This window comes from Saccopteryx leptura, chromosome 11, assembly GCF_036850995.1.
Source record: "Saccopteryx leptura isolate mSacLep1 chromosome 11, mSacLep1_pri_phased_curated, whole genome shotgun sequence".
Classification (NCBI taxonomy): Eukaryota; Metazoa; Chordata; class Mammalia; order Chiroptera; family Emballonuridae; genus Saccopteryx; species Saccopteryx leptura.
The window spans coordinates 31,889,383-31,907,928 of record NC_089513.1 but is presented as its reverse complement, the minus strand read 5'-3'; the positions used below and the strand labels follow the sequence as shown (position 1 = coordinate 31,907,928).

The 18,546-nt window shown below is 44.0% G+C and overlaps 1 protein-coding gene across 1 annotated transcript in view; it reads left to right on the top strand.

Moving 5' to 3' along the window:
- Positions 1 to 18,125, top strand: part of MOCOS (molybdenum cofactor sulfurase) — an 81,996-nt gene extending 63,871 nt beyond the window's left edge. Inside the window, exons 12-15 of the mRNA XM_066352750.1 lie at positions 9,933 to 10,038; positions 12,864 to 13,002; positions 15,257 to 15,361; positions 17,652 to 18,125. Coding sequence (XP_066208847.1) covers positions 9,933 to 10,038; positions 12,864 to 13,002; positions 15,257 to 15,361; positions 17,652 to 17,768 — 467 coding nt within the window. The 3' untranslated portion in view covers positions 17,769 to 18,125. The remainder of the gene's footprint in view (positions 1 to 9,932; positions 10,039 to 12,863; positions 13,003 to 15,256; positions 15,362 to 17,651) is intronic.
- Positions 18,126 to 18,546: the final 421 nt, after the last annotated feature.

The window sequence follows — 18,546 nt, the reverse complement described above, 5'->3', positions numbered from 1 at the left end:
GCCAGGCCGACGCTCTACCGCTGAGCCAACCGGCCAGGGCCGAGAAGAAAGAACTTTGAAAGTTGACAGTGTCATAGAGGAAGACCAGGTCATTTTCAGGTGTCTGCTGAAGTTTTGTCTTCTCAAGGGAGGCCTTGCCTGATTCCTCTCCATAGAACCAAAGCCCTTCCCAGAACTTCCCCAGCTCCCTTCCCTGTTTTGTTTTACTCTGTGCCACTGTTCCCATCCTGTAGGCCATGCCTTTTACACTGCATGAGATCATCAGCTCTGTGAGGGCAGGGATCTTGTCTACTCTGTTCAGTGCTGCACTTCCTGTGCTTACCTGGCAAATGGTAGTTGCTCAGTAAACACTAGGTGTGAGGAGGCATGAATCATTACTACATTACTGGTTTGTGCAGGGATGACCATCTTACTGATTAGCTCTCAGAGAGACTGGCTTGTAAACCCAAATAGAATTTTGATCATATGGAGAACCAGTAACAGAGTCTTGAGCCCTGCACATGTGAACTTATGAATCCCTGAATAGGTATGCTAGAGAAAGGAATCAAAGGATGTATTCTACTTAGACTTTTACAAGTTCTGACAGTTTGTTTTTTTTTTGTCATGAGCTATTAGAGAATTTGAGTTGCTACGTGATGGAGAATGGGAGTAAACTTATGCTCATTTTATCGAGGAGGTGAACTGGTGGTGTTTGGGCATGGGTTAGCTTAGAGACATGATTAAACAGGAGAGAGAAGTGGGCATCTTCCTGAGTAGAGACACACAAGGAGTGGGATTCATCAGGACCTGGGCTACCCTTATGAATGATCATGTTGAATAAATTGCAGTTATTCATAATGCCTCCTGTTTACCTGGGGCTTATCTGGGTCCTCAGGAGGCTGGCTGAGATAATTAAGCAATGGTCACGGTCCTTCTGGATGTCAGTTTAGAGTCAGTGGCTCATCAGCAGACAGCAACACCATAGTAAAGGTATGTGCAGTGGGCATGGGTGTGGGGGAAGCATCCTCTACACCTGGAAGGAGGCACAAAGGGCTTCAGGGAAGAGGTGAGTTTGGAGCTGCATCTTAACAGGAGAGTAGGAGTTTTTCAGACAGAGAGAGGTAGGAAGGTTACTTGGGAGCAACATGGCAGGGCTTGGCATTCATGGGCTCAGAGAAGGGTTAGGAAGGTTGGATGTGGCTAGAAGTGTAAGGGGGCAGAGCTGGGCAGAGGGGAGAATGTGCTGCTGAGGAGTTCGTACGTACCATCGTGGGGCTGGGGACTCACTGAAAAATTCTAAGCTGGGGGTTTCAAGATGCTGCTTGTGTTGGAAAGACACTCCTAGCATGCTATAGCAGGGGTCTCCAAACTTTTTACACAGGGAGCCAGTTCACTGTCCCTCAGACCATTGGAGGGCTGCCAAATACAGTGGTCCTCTCACTGACCACCAATGAAAGAGGTGCCCCTTCCAGAAATGCAGTGGGGACTGGATAAATGGCCTCAGAGGGCCGCATTGCGGCTCACGGACCATAGTTTGGGGACGCCTGCTATAGAGGCTGCATCTGGGGCAAGGAGAGAAGGGTTTAGGCAGGATATGGCTGTGACTGTCCTAGTGGGACATGGGGGTCTGGGTGAGGCAAAGATGGGCACAGAGGGAAGGCTGTCACCTGCACAATACAGGACAAGAGAATGTCAGCTAATGAATAGTTTTACCCGAAGGATGCCATTTATGGAGATGAGGTCTCTGATGGTCTAGGTCACAGGTCTTCAAACATTTTGCACTAGTACACCTTTGAAAAAAAATTAAAGCTACATTACCTCCTAAGACATTTATATTGTTATCTAAAGTTTAAAAAGTAGTTTAAAGGAGAATCCAAGATGGTAGTGGAATAGGTAGAAGTTACATTCACCTCCTTCTGGAACCAAACTGGAATTAAAACTAAAATAATAAAAGTTTTAAAGCTAATTAAAGGGGACTAAAAAGAGTAAAAGGAAATATCAAACGTGTCCAGGCCTGTGGCCTGGCCTCCATCTCCCACGTGTGGCCATGCCATCGCTGTCTTGATCCAAGATGTTGGTGGAAAGGGTTGGCTGGGCCACGCCTAGTGAGCTGTCCCCAAACCAGGTTGGAAGACCCTGGAATACACAGGAAAGGATACTTCAAGAGAATCGCTTTCCAGACCCTCCTCTTCCAAATGTTCTCATTGCTAAATGGCTTTGTCAGAGGAGAAGGTGCAATCCTGGCCTCCTGCATGAAAGACCTTTGAAAAATTTGGACAGTTATGTGCAAAAAAATGAAACTAGACCACCTTCTTACACCATGAGTTCTTAAAAATAAACTCAACGGCCCTGGCCGGTTGGCTCAGCGGTAGAGCGTCGGCCTGGCGTGCGGGGGACCCGGGTTCGATTCTCGGCCAGGGCACATAGGAGAAGTGCCCATTTGCTCCTTCCTCTCTGTCTCTCTCTTCCCCTCCCGCAGCCGAGGCTCCATTGGAGCAAAGATGGCCCGGGTGCTGGGGATGGCTCCTTGGCCTCGGCCTCGGCCCCAGGCCCTAGAGTGGCTCTGGTCGCGGCAGAGCGACCCCCCCCCCCCCGCAGGGGCAGAGCATTGCCCCCTGGTGGGCAGAGCATCGTGCCAGGTGGATCCCGGGCGGGCGCATGCGGGAGTCTATCTGACTGTCTCTCCCGTTTCCAGCTTCAGAAAAATACAAAAATAAATAAATAAAATAAACTCAAAATGAATTAAAGACTTGATTGTAAGACCCCAAATCATAAAAATCCTAGAAGATAACTTAGGCAGTAAAATCTTGGACATTTCTTATAGCAATATTTTTTTCTGATATATCTTCTTGGGCAAGGGAAACAAACAAAAAAACAATGAACAAATAGGACTACATCAGATTGAAAAGTTTTTGCATAGTAAAGAAAACCATTAATTAAATGAAAAGACAACCCACTGAGTGGGAGACCATATTCTCCAATGAAACATCTGATAAAGAGTTAATATCCAAAACTTATAAAGGTCTTACACAACTCAACACCAAAACAACAACAGCAACACAAATCCAATTAAAAAATGGGCAAAGGACCTTAATAGACACTTTTCCAAAGAGGACATACAAATGGCCAATAGACATATGACCAGATGCTCAACATCACTAATCCTCAGAAAAATGCAAATAAAAATCACAATGAGCTATCACCTCAAACCTGTCCAGATGCCTATCATCAATAAGTCAACAGTTGTATTGACTAAGAAGAAGAGAAAAGAGAACTCTTGTACACTGTTGTTAGTATGCAGATTGGTGTAGCCACTGTGGAAAACAGTATGGGGTTACCTCAAAATATTAAAAACAGAACTGCTTTATGACCCAGCAATTGCATTTCTGGGAATATATCAAAAGAAACCCAAAACACTGATTTGAAAGAATATATGCACCCCTATGTTCATTGCAGTGTTATTTACAATAGTCATGATTTGGAAGCATCAGTAGATGAGTGGATAAAACACTGTGATACATTTACACAATGGAATGCTACTTGGCTATAAAAAAGAAGGAAATCTTACCTTTTGTGACAGCATGGGTGGACCTAGAGAGTATTATGCTAAGTGAAATAAGCCAGTCAGAGAAAGACAAGTACATGATGATTTCACTTATATGTGGAATCTAATAGAAAAATAAACTAACAGAGAAAATAGAAACAGACTCATAGATAACAGAGAACAGACTGACAGCTGTCGGGGGGAGAGGGTTTGGGGGACTGAGTGAAAAAGGTGAAGGGATTAATCAAAGGAAAAAAAGTCATAGACATAGACAAAAGTATGGTGATCACCAGAGGGAAGTGGGGTGGGGGAGGTATAAGAGGGTAAAGGGGTGATAAATGGTGACAGAAGGAGTTTGTTTTTTTTTTTTGTATTTTTCTGAAGCTGGAAACGGGGAGAGACAGTCAGACAGACTCCCGCATGCGCCCGACCGGGATCCACCCGGCACGCCCACCAGGGGGCGATGCTCTGCCCCTCCGGGGCGTCGCTCTGCTGCGACCAGAGCCACTCTAGCGCCTGGGGCGGAGGCCAAGGAGCCATCCCTAGCACCCGGGCCATCTTTGCTCCAATGGAGCCTCGGCTGCGGGAGGGGAAGAGAGAGACAGAGAGGAAGGAGAGGGTGAGGGGTGGAGAAGCAGATGGGCACTTCTCCTGTGTGCCCCGGCCGGGAATCAAACCCAGGACTTCTGCACGCCAGGCCGACGCTCTACCACTGAGCCAAGCAGCCAGAGCCCAGAAGGAGATTTGACTTTGGGTAATGAACACATGATACAATATACAGATGACATCATATAGAACTGTATACCCAAAGCCTATATAATTTTATTAACTAATATCACCACAATAAATGTAATCAAAATTAAAAAACAAAAAAATAGTTTCAATAATAAAAAAGGATGCAATTCTTAGCATATTATAAATAGAGTAATTTTAAATTAATATTCATAGTTCATCCTTTTAAACATTAGCCAGTGGGATGTCAATACCATAGTGATTTGATTCCCAAGAATATTCATTATATATCTATACAAACTGTCATTTAATGGTCACAAATTTTATATCTTCCCTTTTACATCTTTATCTATATTTCCATTCCACTTCTTTAATGGTATTTTATGTTAGTGTTATATATTTTTTTCTTGAAAAGCCTTAATCACCCTATCATATTTATCTGAAAGTAAAATTCTATAAAATTGGAACATATAAATACTTTTAATTTACTGTGATCATAAGAGTTAAGTGTTACAAATTTCTTCTAGATTGAGTCATCATAATTTTTAATAATATAGTTGATCAAAGCAGCAAACATATTATAAATTTCAAAAGATAGAGAAAATGTTGAAAATCAGTCTTTTCATGAGATGGCTGAGCCCTGCATCATTAATTCCCATATTCATGAACAACTCACCTGTGACCAGGAGAGCTGGTGCTCAGCATTGGTTCTCTTCTGAAAAACCTTATTTCAGTGAATAAAGACCTGGGGATGAAAGGAGTTTGGTAAACCCACTGTCACTCAAAACTTTCTCCTGATACACAGGGATCTAACATTAAGATGACTTTAATAATGTCACTTGACAACTTAATTAGGTGTGGTAGTTTTGTGGAGAGCGAAGAATTGGAACCCATCTGACCCACAGGAGGATCATTCACTCAAGCTATAGAGACTTTTATTATCTCAGCACAGACCCAAGGGTTTTGAATGGGGCTTTTGTTTGCCACGCTGCAGATTTTTTTTTTATAAATAAATTTTTATTAATGTTAATGGGGTGACATCAATAAATCAGGGTACATATATTCAAAGATAACATGTCCAGGTTATCTTGTCATTCAATTATGTTGCATACTCATCACCCAAAGTCAGATTGTCCTCTGTCACCCTCTATCTAGTTTTCTTTGTGCCCCTCCCCCTCTCCCTCCTTCCCTCCCACGCCCCCCACCCCAGTAACCACTACACTCTTGTCCATGCCTCTTAGTCTCATTTTTATGTCCCACCAATGTATGGAATCATGTAGTTCTTGGTTTTTTATGATTTACTTATTTCACTCCATATAATGTTATCAAGGTCCATCTATTTTGTTGTAAATGATCCGATGTCATCATTTCTTATGGCTGAGTAGTATTCCATAGTGTATATGTGCCACATCTTCTTTATCCAGTCTTTTATTGAAGGGCTTTTTTGTTGTTTCCATGTCCTGGCCACTGTGAACAATGCTGCAATGAACATGGGGCTACATGTGTCTTTACGTATCAATGTTTCTGAGTTTTTGGGGTATATACCCAGTAGAGGGATTGCTGGGTCATAAAGTGTTCTATTTTCAGTTTTTTGAGGAACCACCATACTTTCTTCCATAATGGTTGTACTACTTTACATTTCCACCAACAGTGAATGAGGGTTCCTTTTTCTCCACAGCCTCTCCAACATTTGCTATTACCTGTCTTATTGATAATAGCTAATCTAACAGGTGTGAGGTGGTATCTCATTGTAGTTTTGATTTGCATTTCTCTAATAACTAATGAAGATGAGCATCTTTTCATATATCTGTTGGCCATTTGTATTTCTTCCTGGGAGAAGTGTCTGTTCATATCCTCTTCCCATTTTTTTTTTATTGGGGTGTTTGTTTGTTTGTTGAGTTTTATGAGTTCTTTGTATATTTTGGATATTAGGCCCTTATCTGAGCTGTTGTTTGAAAATATCATTTCCCATTTAGTTGGCTGTCTGTTTATTTTGTTGTCAGTTTCTCTTGCTGAGCAAAAACTTTTTAGTCTGATGTAGTCCCATTCATTTATCTTTGCCTTCACTTCTCTTGCCTTTGGAGTCAAATTCATAAAATGCTCTTTAAAACCCAGGTCCATGAGTTTAGTACCTATGTCTTCTTCTATGTACTTTATTGTTTCAGGTCTTATATTTAGGTCTTTGATCCATTTTGAATTAATTTTAGTACAAGGGGACAAACTGTAGTCGAGTTTCATTCTTTTGCATGTGGCTTTCCAGTTTTCCCAGCATCATTTGTTGAAGAGGCTTTCTTTTCTCCATTGTGTGTTGTTGGCCCCTTTATCAAAAATTATTTGACCATATTTATATATGTGTGTGTGTGTGTGTGTGTGTGTGTGTGTGTGTGTGTGGTTTTATTTCTGGACTTTCTATTCTGTTCCATTGGTCTGAGTGTCTACTTTTCTGCCAATACCATGCTGTTTTGATTGTCGTGGCCCTATAATATAGTTTGAAGTCAGGTATTGTAATGCCCCCAGCTTCATTCTTTTTCCTTAGGATTGCTTTGGGTATTTGGGTTTTTTTATAGTTCTATATAAATCTAATGATTTTTGTTCCATTTCTTTAAAAAATGTCATAGGAATTTTGATGGGAATTGCATTAAATTTATAAATTGCTTTGGGTAATATGGCCATTTTGATTATATTTATTCTTCCTATCTAAGAACAAGGAATATTTTTCCATCTTATTATATCTTTTTCGACTTCCTTTAACAATGCTTTGTAGTTTTCATTATATAGGTCCTTTACATTCTTTGTTATGTTTATTCCTAGGTATTTTATTTTTTTTTGTTGCAATTGTGAAGGGGATTATTTTTTTGAGTTTGTTTTTTAATATTTCCTTGTTGGCATATAGAAAGGCTACAGACTTTTATATATTAATTTTGTATCCTGCGACCTTACTGTATTGGTTTATTGTTTCTAGTAGTCTTTTTTTTTTTTTCTTTTTTTTTTTCATTTTTCTGAAGCTGGAAACGGGGAGAGACAGTCAGACAGACTCCCGCATGCGCCCGACCGGGATCCACCCGGCACGCCCACCATGGGGCGACGCTCTGCCCACCAGGGGGCGATGCTCTGCCCATCCTGGGCGTCGCCATATTGCGACTAGAGCCACTCTAGCGCCTGGGGCAGAGGCCACAGAGCCATCCCCAGCGCCCGGGCCATCTTTGCTCCAATGGAGCCTTGGCTGCGGGAGGGGAAGAGAGAGACGGAGAGGAAAGTGCGGCGGAGGGGTGGAGAAGCAAATGGGCGCTTCTCCTGTGTGCCCTGGCCGGGAATCGAACCCGGGTCCTCCGCACACTAGGCCGACGCTCTACCGCTGAGCCAACCGGCCAGGGCTCTAGTAGTCTTTTTGTGGAGTCTTTGGGGTTTTCGATGTATAAAATCATATCATCTGCAAAAAGTGATACCTTTACTTCTTCTTTTCTGATATGGATGCCTTTTATTTCTTTCTCTTCTCTGATTGCTCTGGCCAGAACTTCTAGCACCACGTCATCATTTCATATGGCTGAGTAGTATTTTTTTTTTTTTTTTACAGAGACAGAAAGAGTCAGAGAGAGGGATAGACAGAGACAGACAGACAGGAACGGAGAGATGAGAAGCATCAATCATTAGTTTTTTTTTGTGCATTACAACACCTTAATTGTTCATTGATTGCCTTCTCATACATGCCTTGACCACAGGCCTTCAGCAGACCTAGTAACCCCTTGCTCGAGCCAGTGACCTTGGGCTCCAGCTGGTGAGCTTTTGCTCAAACCAGATGAGCTCTTGCTCATGCTGGCGACCGCGGGGTCTTGAACCTCAGTCTTCCACATCCCAGTCCGACGCTCCATTCACTGCGCCACCGCCCGGTCAGGCAGTATTTCTTGTATATATGTACCACATCTTTATACAATCCTCTATTGAGAAACACTTTGGTTGTTTCCATGTCTTGGCTACTATGAATAATGCTGTGATTAACATAGGGCTGCATGTGTCTTTACATACTAATGTTTTTAAGTTTTTGGGGTAGATACCCAGTAGGGGGATTGCTGAGTTATATTGTAATTCTATTCTTAATTTTTTGAGGAACCACCATACTTTCTTCCATAATGGTTGTACTAATTTGCATTACCACTAGCAGTGAATGAAGGTTTCTTTATCTCCACAGCCTCTCCAACACTTGTTATTACCTGTCTTGTTGATAATAGCTAATCTAACAGTTGTGAAGTGGTATCTCATTGTAGTTTTGATTTGCATTTCTCTAATAGCTAGTGAAGACGAGCATCTTTTCATATATTTGTTGGCCATTTGTATGTCCTCCTGGGAGAAGTGTCTGTTCAGGTCCTCTCCCCATTTTTGAACTGGATTGTTTGCTTGTTTGTTGCTGAGCTTTGTGAGTTCTTTGTATATTTTGGATATTAACCCCTTATCAGAGCTGTTGTTTGCAAATATCATTTCCCATTTAGTTGGCTGTCTGTTTATTATGTTGTCAGTTTCTTTTCCTGTGAAGAAGCTTTTTAGTTGGAAAGAGTCCCATTCATTTATTTTTGCCATTACTTCCATTGCCTTTGGGGTCATTTCATAAATTCTTCTCTAAGGCCAAGGTCTATGAGCTTAGTACCGATGTTTTCTTCTATGTCATTGATTGTTTCAGATCTTATATTTAGGCCTTTGATCCATTTTGAATTAATTTTTGTGCATGGAGACAAACTCTAGTCAGGTTTCATTCTTTTGCATGTGGCTTTGCAATTTCCCCAGCACCATTTATTGAAAAGGCTTTCTTTTCTCCATTGTGTGTTTTTGGCTCCTTTGTCAAAGATGATTTGTCCATATATATGTGGTTTTATTTCTTGGCTCTCGATTCTGTTCCATTGGTCTGTGTGCCTGTTTTTCTGCCAATACCATGCTGTTTTGATTATCGTGGCTCTATATTTGAAGTCAGGTAGTGTGATACCTCTGGCTTCATTCTTTTTCTTGAAGATTGCTTTAGTAATTTTTTTAAATTTAAAAATTTAATTTATTGTGTTGCTATGGTTTCAAGTGTGAATATAGCAATTTTAAATGAAACCTTGTAGATTATCCTTTTTTTTTTTTTTTTCCTCTGCATTCCTCCGAAGCTGGAAATGGGGAGAGACAGCCAGACAGACTCCCGCACGCGCCTGACCGGGATCCACCCGGCACGCCCACCAGGGGGCGATGCTCTGCCCCTCCGGGGCGTCACTCTGCCGCGACCAGAGCCACTCCAGCGCCTGAGGCAGAGGCCAAGGAGCCATCCCCAGCGCCCGGGCCATCCTCGCTCCAATGGAGCCTTGGCTGCGGGAGGGGAAGAGAGAGACAGAGAGGAAGGAGGGGGGGTGGAGAAGCAAATGGGCGCCTCTCCTGTGTGCCCTGGCCGGGAATCGATCCCGGGTCCCCTGCACGCCAGGCCGACGCTCTACCGCTGAGCCAACCGGCCAGGGCCAGATTATCCTTTTAAACATTAAGTGAGTGGAATCTCAATACCATAATGATTTAATTCCCTGAATATCCATTATATATATATAGATATGCATGTGTTCTGTTGTATATGTATGTGCTGCATCTTCTTTATCCAGTCACCCATAAATAGACTCTTAGGTTGTTTCAATATTTCTTCTTTTAACTACTCCATCACTTTTAGGTCAATCTGCTGGCACAACAGCCACTCTTTCTCTCGTAAACGAGGCCCAGTACCTGCTGGTAAACAGATCTAGTGTTTTGGAACTTCAGCAGCAATTAAACACCAGGTAAGAAATCCTTTACTATTTTCTGTTTACCTCGGGAATACCGTACACAGGTAACTACTTGCTCCGGCAAGTAAGCCTGGCTTCGACTCGGGAGAAAAGTTCCTAGGGTCATGAAGTCCAGACTCTTCATTATAAGACTGAGACCTCAAAATCACAAAGCCCTTTAGGTAAGTTCTCATTAATCCTTCTGAGGGTCCTCTTTTATCTTCCAGTGTCCTTCTTGATGCCCTCAAGATGCTTAGTAGAAAACCCCAACTCTCATTTTTTAATCATTTCATTTCTTAACATTTGCTTTCATGGAATAAACACCAACTTGATCTAATTACATGGCCTGCTCTCCCCCGTATTCTGTCTCCTGAGAGCCTTGCTCTACTTCCAAAGTGCTTTTGAAGGAAGAGAAGGGTGGTTACGAGAGCTGTTAAAGTTGTAACTTTGAGTATCATTTGCTTGTATCTTTAGACAGAGCTAACATGCCTGTTCACTCCCGCCCAGCACTCTGTCCAGGGCCCCGGCAGTCATAAGACGTCTGGTCTATAAGGGGTCTTGGTTGGTCCATTCACTCTCCTGTTTTTCAGAGGAAATTGCTGTCCCAAGGTCATCAGACAATAGGGGGAAAATCATTGTCACGTGAGTGCTGGATTGCTCATTCCTAGTCCACAGGACAGACAAAGGTGTGCACACGCCGGGCAGCACCACAGGCGGGGATCCTGTGGCCCTCACATGCCACGGGCTCCTGTGCATTTGTGTGCACGCTCACACAGATCTACACATAGCGTTTAATAAGTGTCACAAAGATAAACTGTAGTAGTTCCTGTTTATAGACATTGGCAAAAACCTACGACATTGTTCCCTTTGGCCATGGCCCAGCTCGCCCTTCTTGGGGGCAGAAGTGTGACATGGCTGCCTGGTCCCTGGGTGTTCACTGAGTTTTAGCTGCACTGAGTGACCCTTCTCCTCTCTTCAGGTGCCCAGAGTGCAGCAAGAGCAGGTCTGAAGTTTTCTTGGTGTAGAAAGGTAGGAGGTTGAGACAGGCCTGCTGCAACCCTGGTTCCCACAGGAGGGTACCCCATTTCCAGCCGGTTGGTGTGGTGCACGGCTGACAACCCGGGGATAGGTAGGACAGGTGATCCACGGTCGAAGGAACAGTCCCATGGCTAGTCCATGGTGATGGTTCCTGGAGGTCTGGTTGGTGTATCTCTGTGTTCTGATTTCCAATTTGCTGGCCACAGTCATATCCATGTTGACTACTATAGCTTTTGGACATAAAACCTCCTTTTATGAAGCACAGAAGGAAGTTTTATAACCTGGAGGGTAAATCCACAGTCACAGGATTTTAGGTGAGGAAATTGTAGTCCTCATAGTCCTGGCAGGTGCACAGTGAGAGGGACAGCTGGACCTAGCCATCCGGCTCCCGGCTTTCTACGCCTGTTCACTGTGGGAAGGGCGTTGGGATACTGCTATGGTCCCTTCCTCCCCGGAGCCTGTCAGTTCCATCTCCAGGTAAAATTCCAGTCACACTCAAGGATTTCTCCAAGATTACACAATTTTAAAAGTTTTTTTTTTTGTATTTTTCCAAAGTTAGAAGCGGGGAGGCAGTCAGACAGACTCCCACATGTGCCCTACCGGGATCCACCTGGCATGCCCACCAGGGGGCAATGCTCTGCCCATCTGGGGCACTGCTCTGTTGCAGTTGGAACCATTCTAGCACCTGAGGTGGAGGCCATGGAGCCATCCTCAGCACCAGAGCCAACTTTGTTCCAGTGGAGCCTTGGCTGCGGGAGAGGAAGAGATAGACAGAGAGGAAGGAGAGGGGGAAGGGTGGAGAAGCAGATGGGTACTTCTCCTGTGCGCCCTGACTGGAAATCAAACCTGGGACTTCTACACACCAGGTCAATGCTCTACCACTGACCCAACCAGCCAGGGCCTAAAAGTACTTTTGTTGTAGTACAATAAAGTGTAAAAATTGTAAGTCCACAGCTCAGTGAACTTTATAGGTGCATACCCCTGTAACCACCACCCAGATCAAGTAGAGAACATTCCCAGGACCTCAGAAAACTCCCTCCATCCCCACGCAGTCGACCCCACCAAAGGTCTCCCCTGCCCTGACTTCTCTCACCATAGTTTCACCTGTTCTCAAACCCGACATAATGGGGTAAAGCAGTGCGCTCTTTCATTAGGTTTCCAGTTGCTTTTAGTGCTTTCTCCCATGGTGGAGGGTGTGCATGGAGGCGCAGAGAATCGTTTCATGGAACCTAATGGCAGTGAACAAAAACTTAATACGAAGTATAAAAAAAATAGCATATGCTAGTTTTTTTACATTATAAAAAAAATAGCATATGCTAGTTTCATTACAAACAGAATGAAAGTTGGGATATCAGTACCAACCCCCAAATATACTCTATATTGCTTTATGATGTTTTAGTATCCCAAAAGAATGTGATATCTTGGTAATTAAGCTTGACACTTTTTAAATATCTCTTTCTGACTCACCTTGCAGATTGGTGTTTTCTCAGAAGCTCATTCACTTGACCTCTGTGCACCTGGTGTCCAAAATCCTTCATGTCTTAAACTAAGGTCCACTCACCCTCTGCACTGCCTCTTGGGGGACTCTCCCCAGATGCGGGATCATAACCCGAGGGAGATTACTGAGCTCTGTCTAACACGTGGGTGCCTCTTGGCCTCAGAAAAAGCTTGATCTGGTCATCCAAACCTCAGGCCAAAGTACAGCTGTTGAAGTCAGGTTTTGAGTTATAGAAACATTGAATGATTACCACAGTGTAATTATCCACTGCTCCTCTTTTCCCTTTTTGGTATGTCTTAAACAGCGGTGAGAATGGAAAGGAGGAATTATTACCAGTGCAAGATCTCATCTCACGTTTCCGTGCCAATATTATAACCAACGGAACAAGTGCTTTCGAAGAAGAGAAATGGGATGAGATTTCAATTGGTTCCCTGCATTTCCAGGTGCGTTCTGGGAAGCTTTGTTATCCTTCCTTAGGAGATGCTAATGGAGACTGAATCCTAGGCCAGGGTGGTGGCAGGAGGGAACCCTCCTAATCTTTGACTCTTGTCTACAAAAACCTCAGCAGGAGCGTGTGTGACATCTGCATTCTGCAACGCCCCTTGGACGACCCATCTCTTATTCTCCACCAAGGTGGCAGCAGTCAGTTTTATAGAATTTAAGGAAGAGAGAATGTGCCCTATGCAGGTGGCGGAGGGCTCAGCACAACCTCCACCTCATCATCATATCTAGGCTTAAACTCTGTTTTCTTTGAATGCGTATGTCTGTGAGAAATTTGTCTTGCTGAACTTGTTGGACTTCTTAGCTGTCTGAAGTTCATGGCGGAGGACCTCACATGCCTAGTAGTCTTTCATTGCAATGCGGCTACACCTTCTTCCCATGCTCCAGCTTCTTATTGTACTGGGAGGAGCTTGCAGTTCAGGCGAAGCCACCGAGATGCCCCTCTCCCCAGGGGAGCATAAGGCACCCCCCAACCTGAGCTCATCATCTTCTCCTGTTTCACCAGTCTCTCCAAGCTCTTCAGCCTGTCCCCACTTCCTGTCATGGTCTCAGCTCAGATGTTATCTCCTTAGAAACGATGTTCCTGACCCACCACATGGTCAAGCTTCACACAACACCTGCTTCTTCCTTCAGAACTTGCAGGGATGGGGACCAAGTCTGTTTTGTTCCCCGTTCTACCTCCAAGGCCTAGAACAGTCCTGGCCCAGAGTCTGTGCTCAGTAATTGTTGAGGTAATAAATGGAGAGAAAAGGTAAGGAATAGCTAGGGACAGAGGGGTGGGTCATCTGCACTGAATATGCCCAGTTCTATAGGGGCACATGAAATTACTGTAATTTAGTAGTGTTATTAGCCAGTTGTATAAACTGACTATTTTGGGGTTTCTCATGTTATCATAATGATAGTGTCCACACTTTAGCACAACTGAGTGCCAGGCCTGGGCTTGGCTTCTCAGAAATAGTATCTGGACTCCTTATCAAATCCAGCTCAGGAGCTGGACAGGGAAACAAGGCCTGTCGAGGTCACTGGCTGCCGAGCATCTCAGGGTCAAAATACCAGGCAGAGCTCCTTTAAGAGCCAGCTGCTTATGAGGCCTGGAATCTTAACTTTGATACCACAGGAGGTTATACGTCCTCTGGCTGAAGGCCCAACAGCCAGAACACGAGTGATAGGTAGAGGCCAAGACATATCCAGATTCAGTTGGGTGTTTCTAATTTTAGGGCTTGCTTTGTGCTTGCCCAGTGTGAGCAGAGGAGGAAATGGTTATGAGAAGATTAAGTGCTTTTGCACCTTTTCTGTGTGAGATAAACAAAGCATCTTGTCACTGCTGAGCTGCTTTCTTCCTTGTTGTAGGTTAACATTTATGGGGAATTTTCTTTCTAAATAAGCAATTCATGCTCATGGACCATCCAGAATAGAAGTAGGACCCCTGTTAAGAAGCTGTATACTGTGTTTTATGTAGTTGTGTGTATTGGGTACATGTGTCTATATATGTAAACACATATTCATGAATATACACATAATTTTGTTTCCTGCTTATTTCAGTTGTAAAGATAAACATTTCACAATTTATTTAAAGCCCTTTATAGAATAGTATTAAAACCTGTATGATATGTGCTATATTGATGTAGCATGGTTGGCTTAACCATTCTTCTATACTATTTGATGTTTAAGATACTACTAGGTTTTCTCTATTATGAATAGTGAGAGAAATATCCTTGTACTTGAGTCTGTGTTTGTACTTCTGATTCTTTCTTTGGGTTAAATTCCTAGTTGTGAAATTGCTGGGTCAGAGGACATGGACACACTCAGGCTCTTTCCTGTGACTCCCTCACGGAGACTCAGTGATGGGTCTGGGCTGTTTAAATTCTCCCAGTTTGTCCCCGGTCAGTTCATTCTTTTCTTCCTGGAGGCCCCCAACCTGCCCAATGACCATCTGAGATTCACAGCCACTCTAGTTTCACTGCCAAGCCCCGAAGCAGCAACCATTCGGATGATTCCCGAGTGGCATGTGGAGAGGAGCCACTCTTGGGCTTCTCACAGTTAAGAGTAGAGTACTGAGCATTTCTGTGTGAGTCGGGAATTGCCCGGGGGATGGCCTCTTACAATCTAAATCCTCCTGGACCCAGAGTCCTCCCTGCAGAGTAGGAGGCTGGTCACTTTCATATCCATGCTGTCTTTTCCATCCTCACCTCCCAGGTTTTGGGACCTTGTCACCGGTGCCAGATGATTTGCATTGACCAGCAAACGGGGCAACGAAACCAAGATGTTTTCCAAAAGCTTTCTGAGTATCGAGAAAGAAAGGTAAACCTGACTGAAAAATGTAGTACCCTATTTTAAGATCCTGGTGTGTTATCTAATCCCAGAACTATAACCCTAATAGTGCAAAGTTTTTTTGTTTGTTTGTTTTAGCGAGAAAGAGAGGAAGGGAGAGAGATGAGATGAGAAGCATCAACTCGTAGTTGCTGCACTTTAGTTGTTCATTGATTGCTTTCTCACACGTGTCTTGACTGAGGGGCTCCAGCTGAGCCAGTGACTTCTTGTTCAAGCCAGCGACCTTTGGGTTCAAGCCAGTGACCATGGAATCATATCAATGATCCCATGTTCAAGCTGGCGACCCTGCGCTCAAGCTGGATGAGCCTACACTCAAGCAGGTGACCTCAGGGTTTTGAACCTGGGACCTCAGTGTCCCAGGTGGATGCTCTATCCACTGCACCACACCGGTCAGGCAGTGCTGATCCATTTTTAGAAGCGGGGAAACATTCAAAGGCTGATGGGCTACTCTTAAGTTTCTGACTTCATCTGTGGCACCATCTTGTCTTTCCTTTCCATCCGTATCTTCACTTTTGTGGGACTCTTATTATGTTATTTTTGATGCCCTCAAATCTTGTTGAAGATATATGGAGCATAAAAAGAAGTAAATAAGTAAAGCAGTTCTATTTTTGAAATATTATTTTCTTCACTGCTGAATTCTCATGAAAAGTAAAATGCCTTATGGCAGATAGAGTAGCTTCATAGAAACAGTCAATACATTTCACTACATTAAGTTTGTAAGTCATCTTCTGGAGGGTTAAAAGGACTAAATTCTGTTTTCTGTGGAGTTTACATTATACCTGTAAAAGCTAAACTTCTAACAGACTCTTTTTTTTTTTTTTTTTTTTTTTGTATTTTTTTCTGAAGCTAGAAACTGGGAGAGACAGTCAGACAGACTCCCGCACGCGTCCGACCGGGATCCACCCGGCACACCCACCAGGGGGCGATGCTCTGCCCCTCCGGGGCGTCGCTCTGCCGCGACCAGAGCCACTCTAGGGCCTGGGGCAGAGGCCAAGGAGCCATCCCCAGCGCCCGGGCCATCTTTGCTCCAATGGAGCCTCGGCTGCGGGAGGGGAAGAGAGAGACAGAGAGGAAGGAGAGGGTGAGGGGTGGAGAAGCAGATGGGCGCTTCTCCTGTGTGCCCTGGCCGGGAATCGAACCCGGGACTTCTACACGCCAGGCTGACGCTCTACCACTGAGCCAACTGGCCAGGGCCACAGACTGATTCTTAAGGAAGATTTATTTCCAGGCTCACTTTGCAGACTGTTTGTCTGCAAAGAACTCCAGGAAGTCAAGGAAGTGGTTAGTTTGCGTGGAGCAATTCTTGAAAACTAACTGACACAATGCAAACATTTAATCTCTATCCAGTAATAAATTGGCAGGTGAAATCAGGTACAATGTTCTGCACTGTTTCTTATGTTTCTCTGAAACCAGGGTTTTGTTTCAGAGTATTTGATCGACACATCTCCCTGTGGATTCAGGATAGATATGGTCTTCAGAGGTGTTGCACTTGAGTGTTATCCTAACATGTCTGTCTGCTCTGCTGAGGCAGGCTGTGTCAACCAGGGGCATGTGGACGTTGAGCTCATCCCATGAGGGTTGCTAGGAGAGGGGATGGGTAGGCACATATTCTATAATGCTTCAAAGCATCACTATAATTCTCATGTGCACAAATCACTTTTTAAAATTTTGAAATATTTTTAGATTCACAGAAAAATTACAGAGATAGCAAAAAGAGTTCCTGTGTAGTCTTCCCACACATGCACAAATCTTGAAGAATTCATTTGGCCTCAACTTCTACTCTGAGTGAGGCCTGGCACATGGGGAGGGGATGACCCACTGTTGTTATCACAGCAATGAGCAGATCTGGTAGCTCGTCACATACTCCGAAGTGTTACTAGCTTGCTGGCATCGGCGGCAAACCTTGAGCAGACTTCATTTTGGACCTTCCGTCTTTATTCTGGAGAATCTGGAGAACTTAACTGGCATCACGTGTTCTCACAGAAAATGCAGGGATGACAGGAAGGAGGAAAAAGAATGGATCCATCAATAAAGAGGTAGGGGTGACTATTGGGAAAGGACACATCAGAATGAGAACCTTTGGTGTCTGAAATGATGATGCTCCTTATTTTCCACTGTATCTTACTAAGTGACAGGACATACATACCAAGTCCCAATACATGTCTTGAAATATCTGACTTAATTTTAGTTGAACATTATTAGTTACAAATGATTCCAATTGCTAAAATAATCTAGCGTGTTGCTGCTGTTCTGTTCACAGGTGAACTTTGGAGTGTACCTGATGCATACCTCTTTGGACGGGTCTTCTCCCTGTTTCCTGTCTGTGGGCTCTCCGGTGCTGCCTGCGTTGAAAGGAAACGTGGAATGCCCCAATTGACCTGCTTCCGGGAAACATTAGAATGTTATCTCCTAAGATTTTTTTTTTCAGCATAAATTAAAATTTCTCTTTTACATCGCTCTCTACTCTTATGAAGATCAGCACGTGGTTCAGAAGCCCTTGGTCTTTTGAACAAGGAGAGTTCTTTTTCTCTGTGTGGAAAGTGCTCTCTGGCTTCCTCCTTCCTCTAACTCTCCAGTGTCCACTGGCCCAGGCAGGCAGTTCGGGCCCCTTGTGCTTTCTGAGAAGCAAGCTCAGCATGAGTGCTGCCCCACACCTGGCAGAGCTTCCACATGTATTGGAAGTATGATAGTTTTAATTAAAAATGAAGCTCACTGGGAATGTTTAATCTCCGCCATTTTGCCATTTTCCCATGCTGTTAGTTTGTCTTTAGAATCCTGAGATGCTCTTCAACCCCCTTGTATGGCAGAAGGTAGTCTAATCTTGGGGGAGTGAGAGTGTGCCCCTCTCCCTTCCATGTCCATAGAAGAGGTAGATCTATGCTCAGGGGTGCAGAGTGTGACTGTGGCCATTTCCTTAGGAGAGATTCGATCAGGATATTTCTACATTGAGCAAAGGCACAGGCCGTCAACCCCCTTCCCTTTGCTTCTTATCCCTGCCCACCTTCCTTTTGAGTTGATGCCCCAAGGGACTACTCGTGCGCCTGAAGTCACCCTCATTGAAGACGGTGTTACGTGAGCAATTGTGCTCCCCTCCACAGTGTTGGTTTGTCCCCACAGACTCTTCAAATCCCAGTGAAGAGGAACTCTGGAAGTTC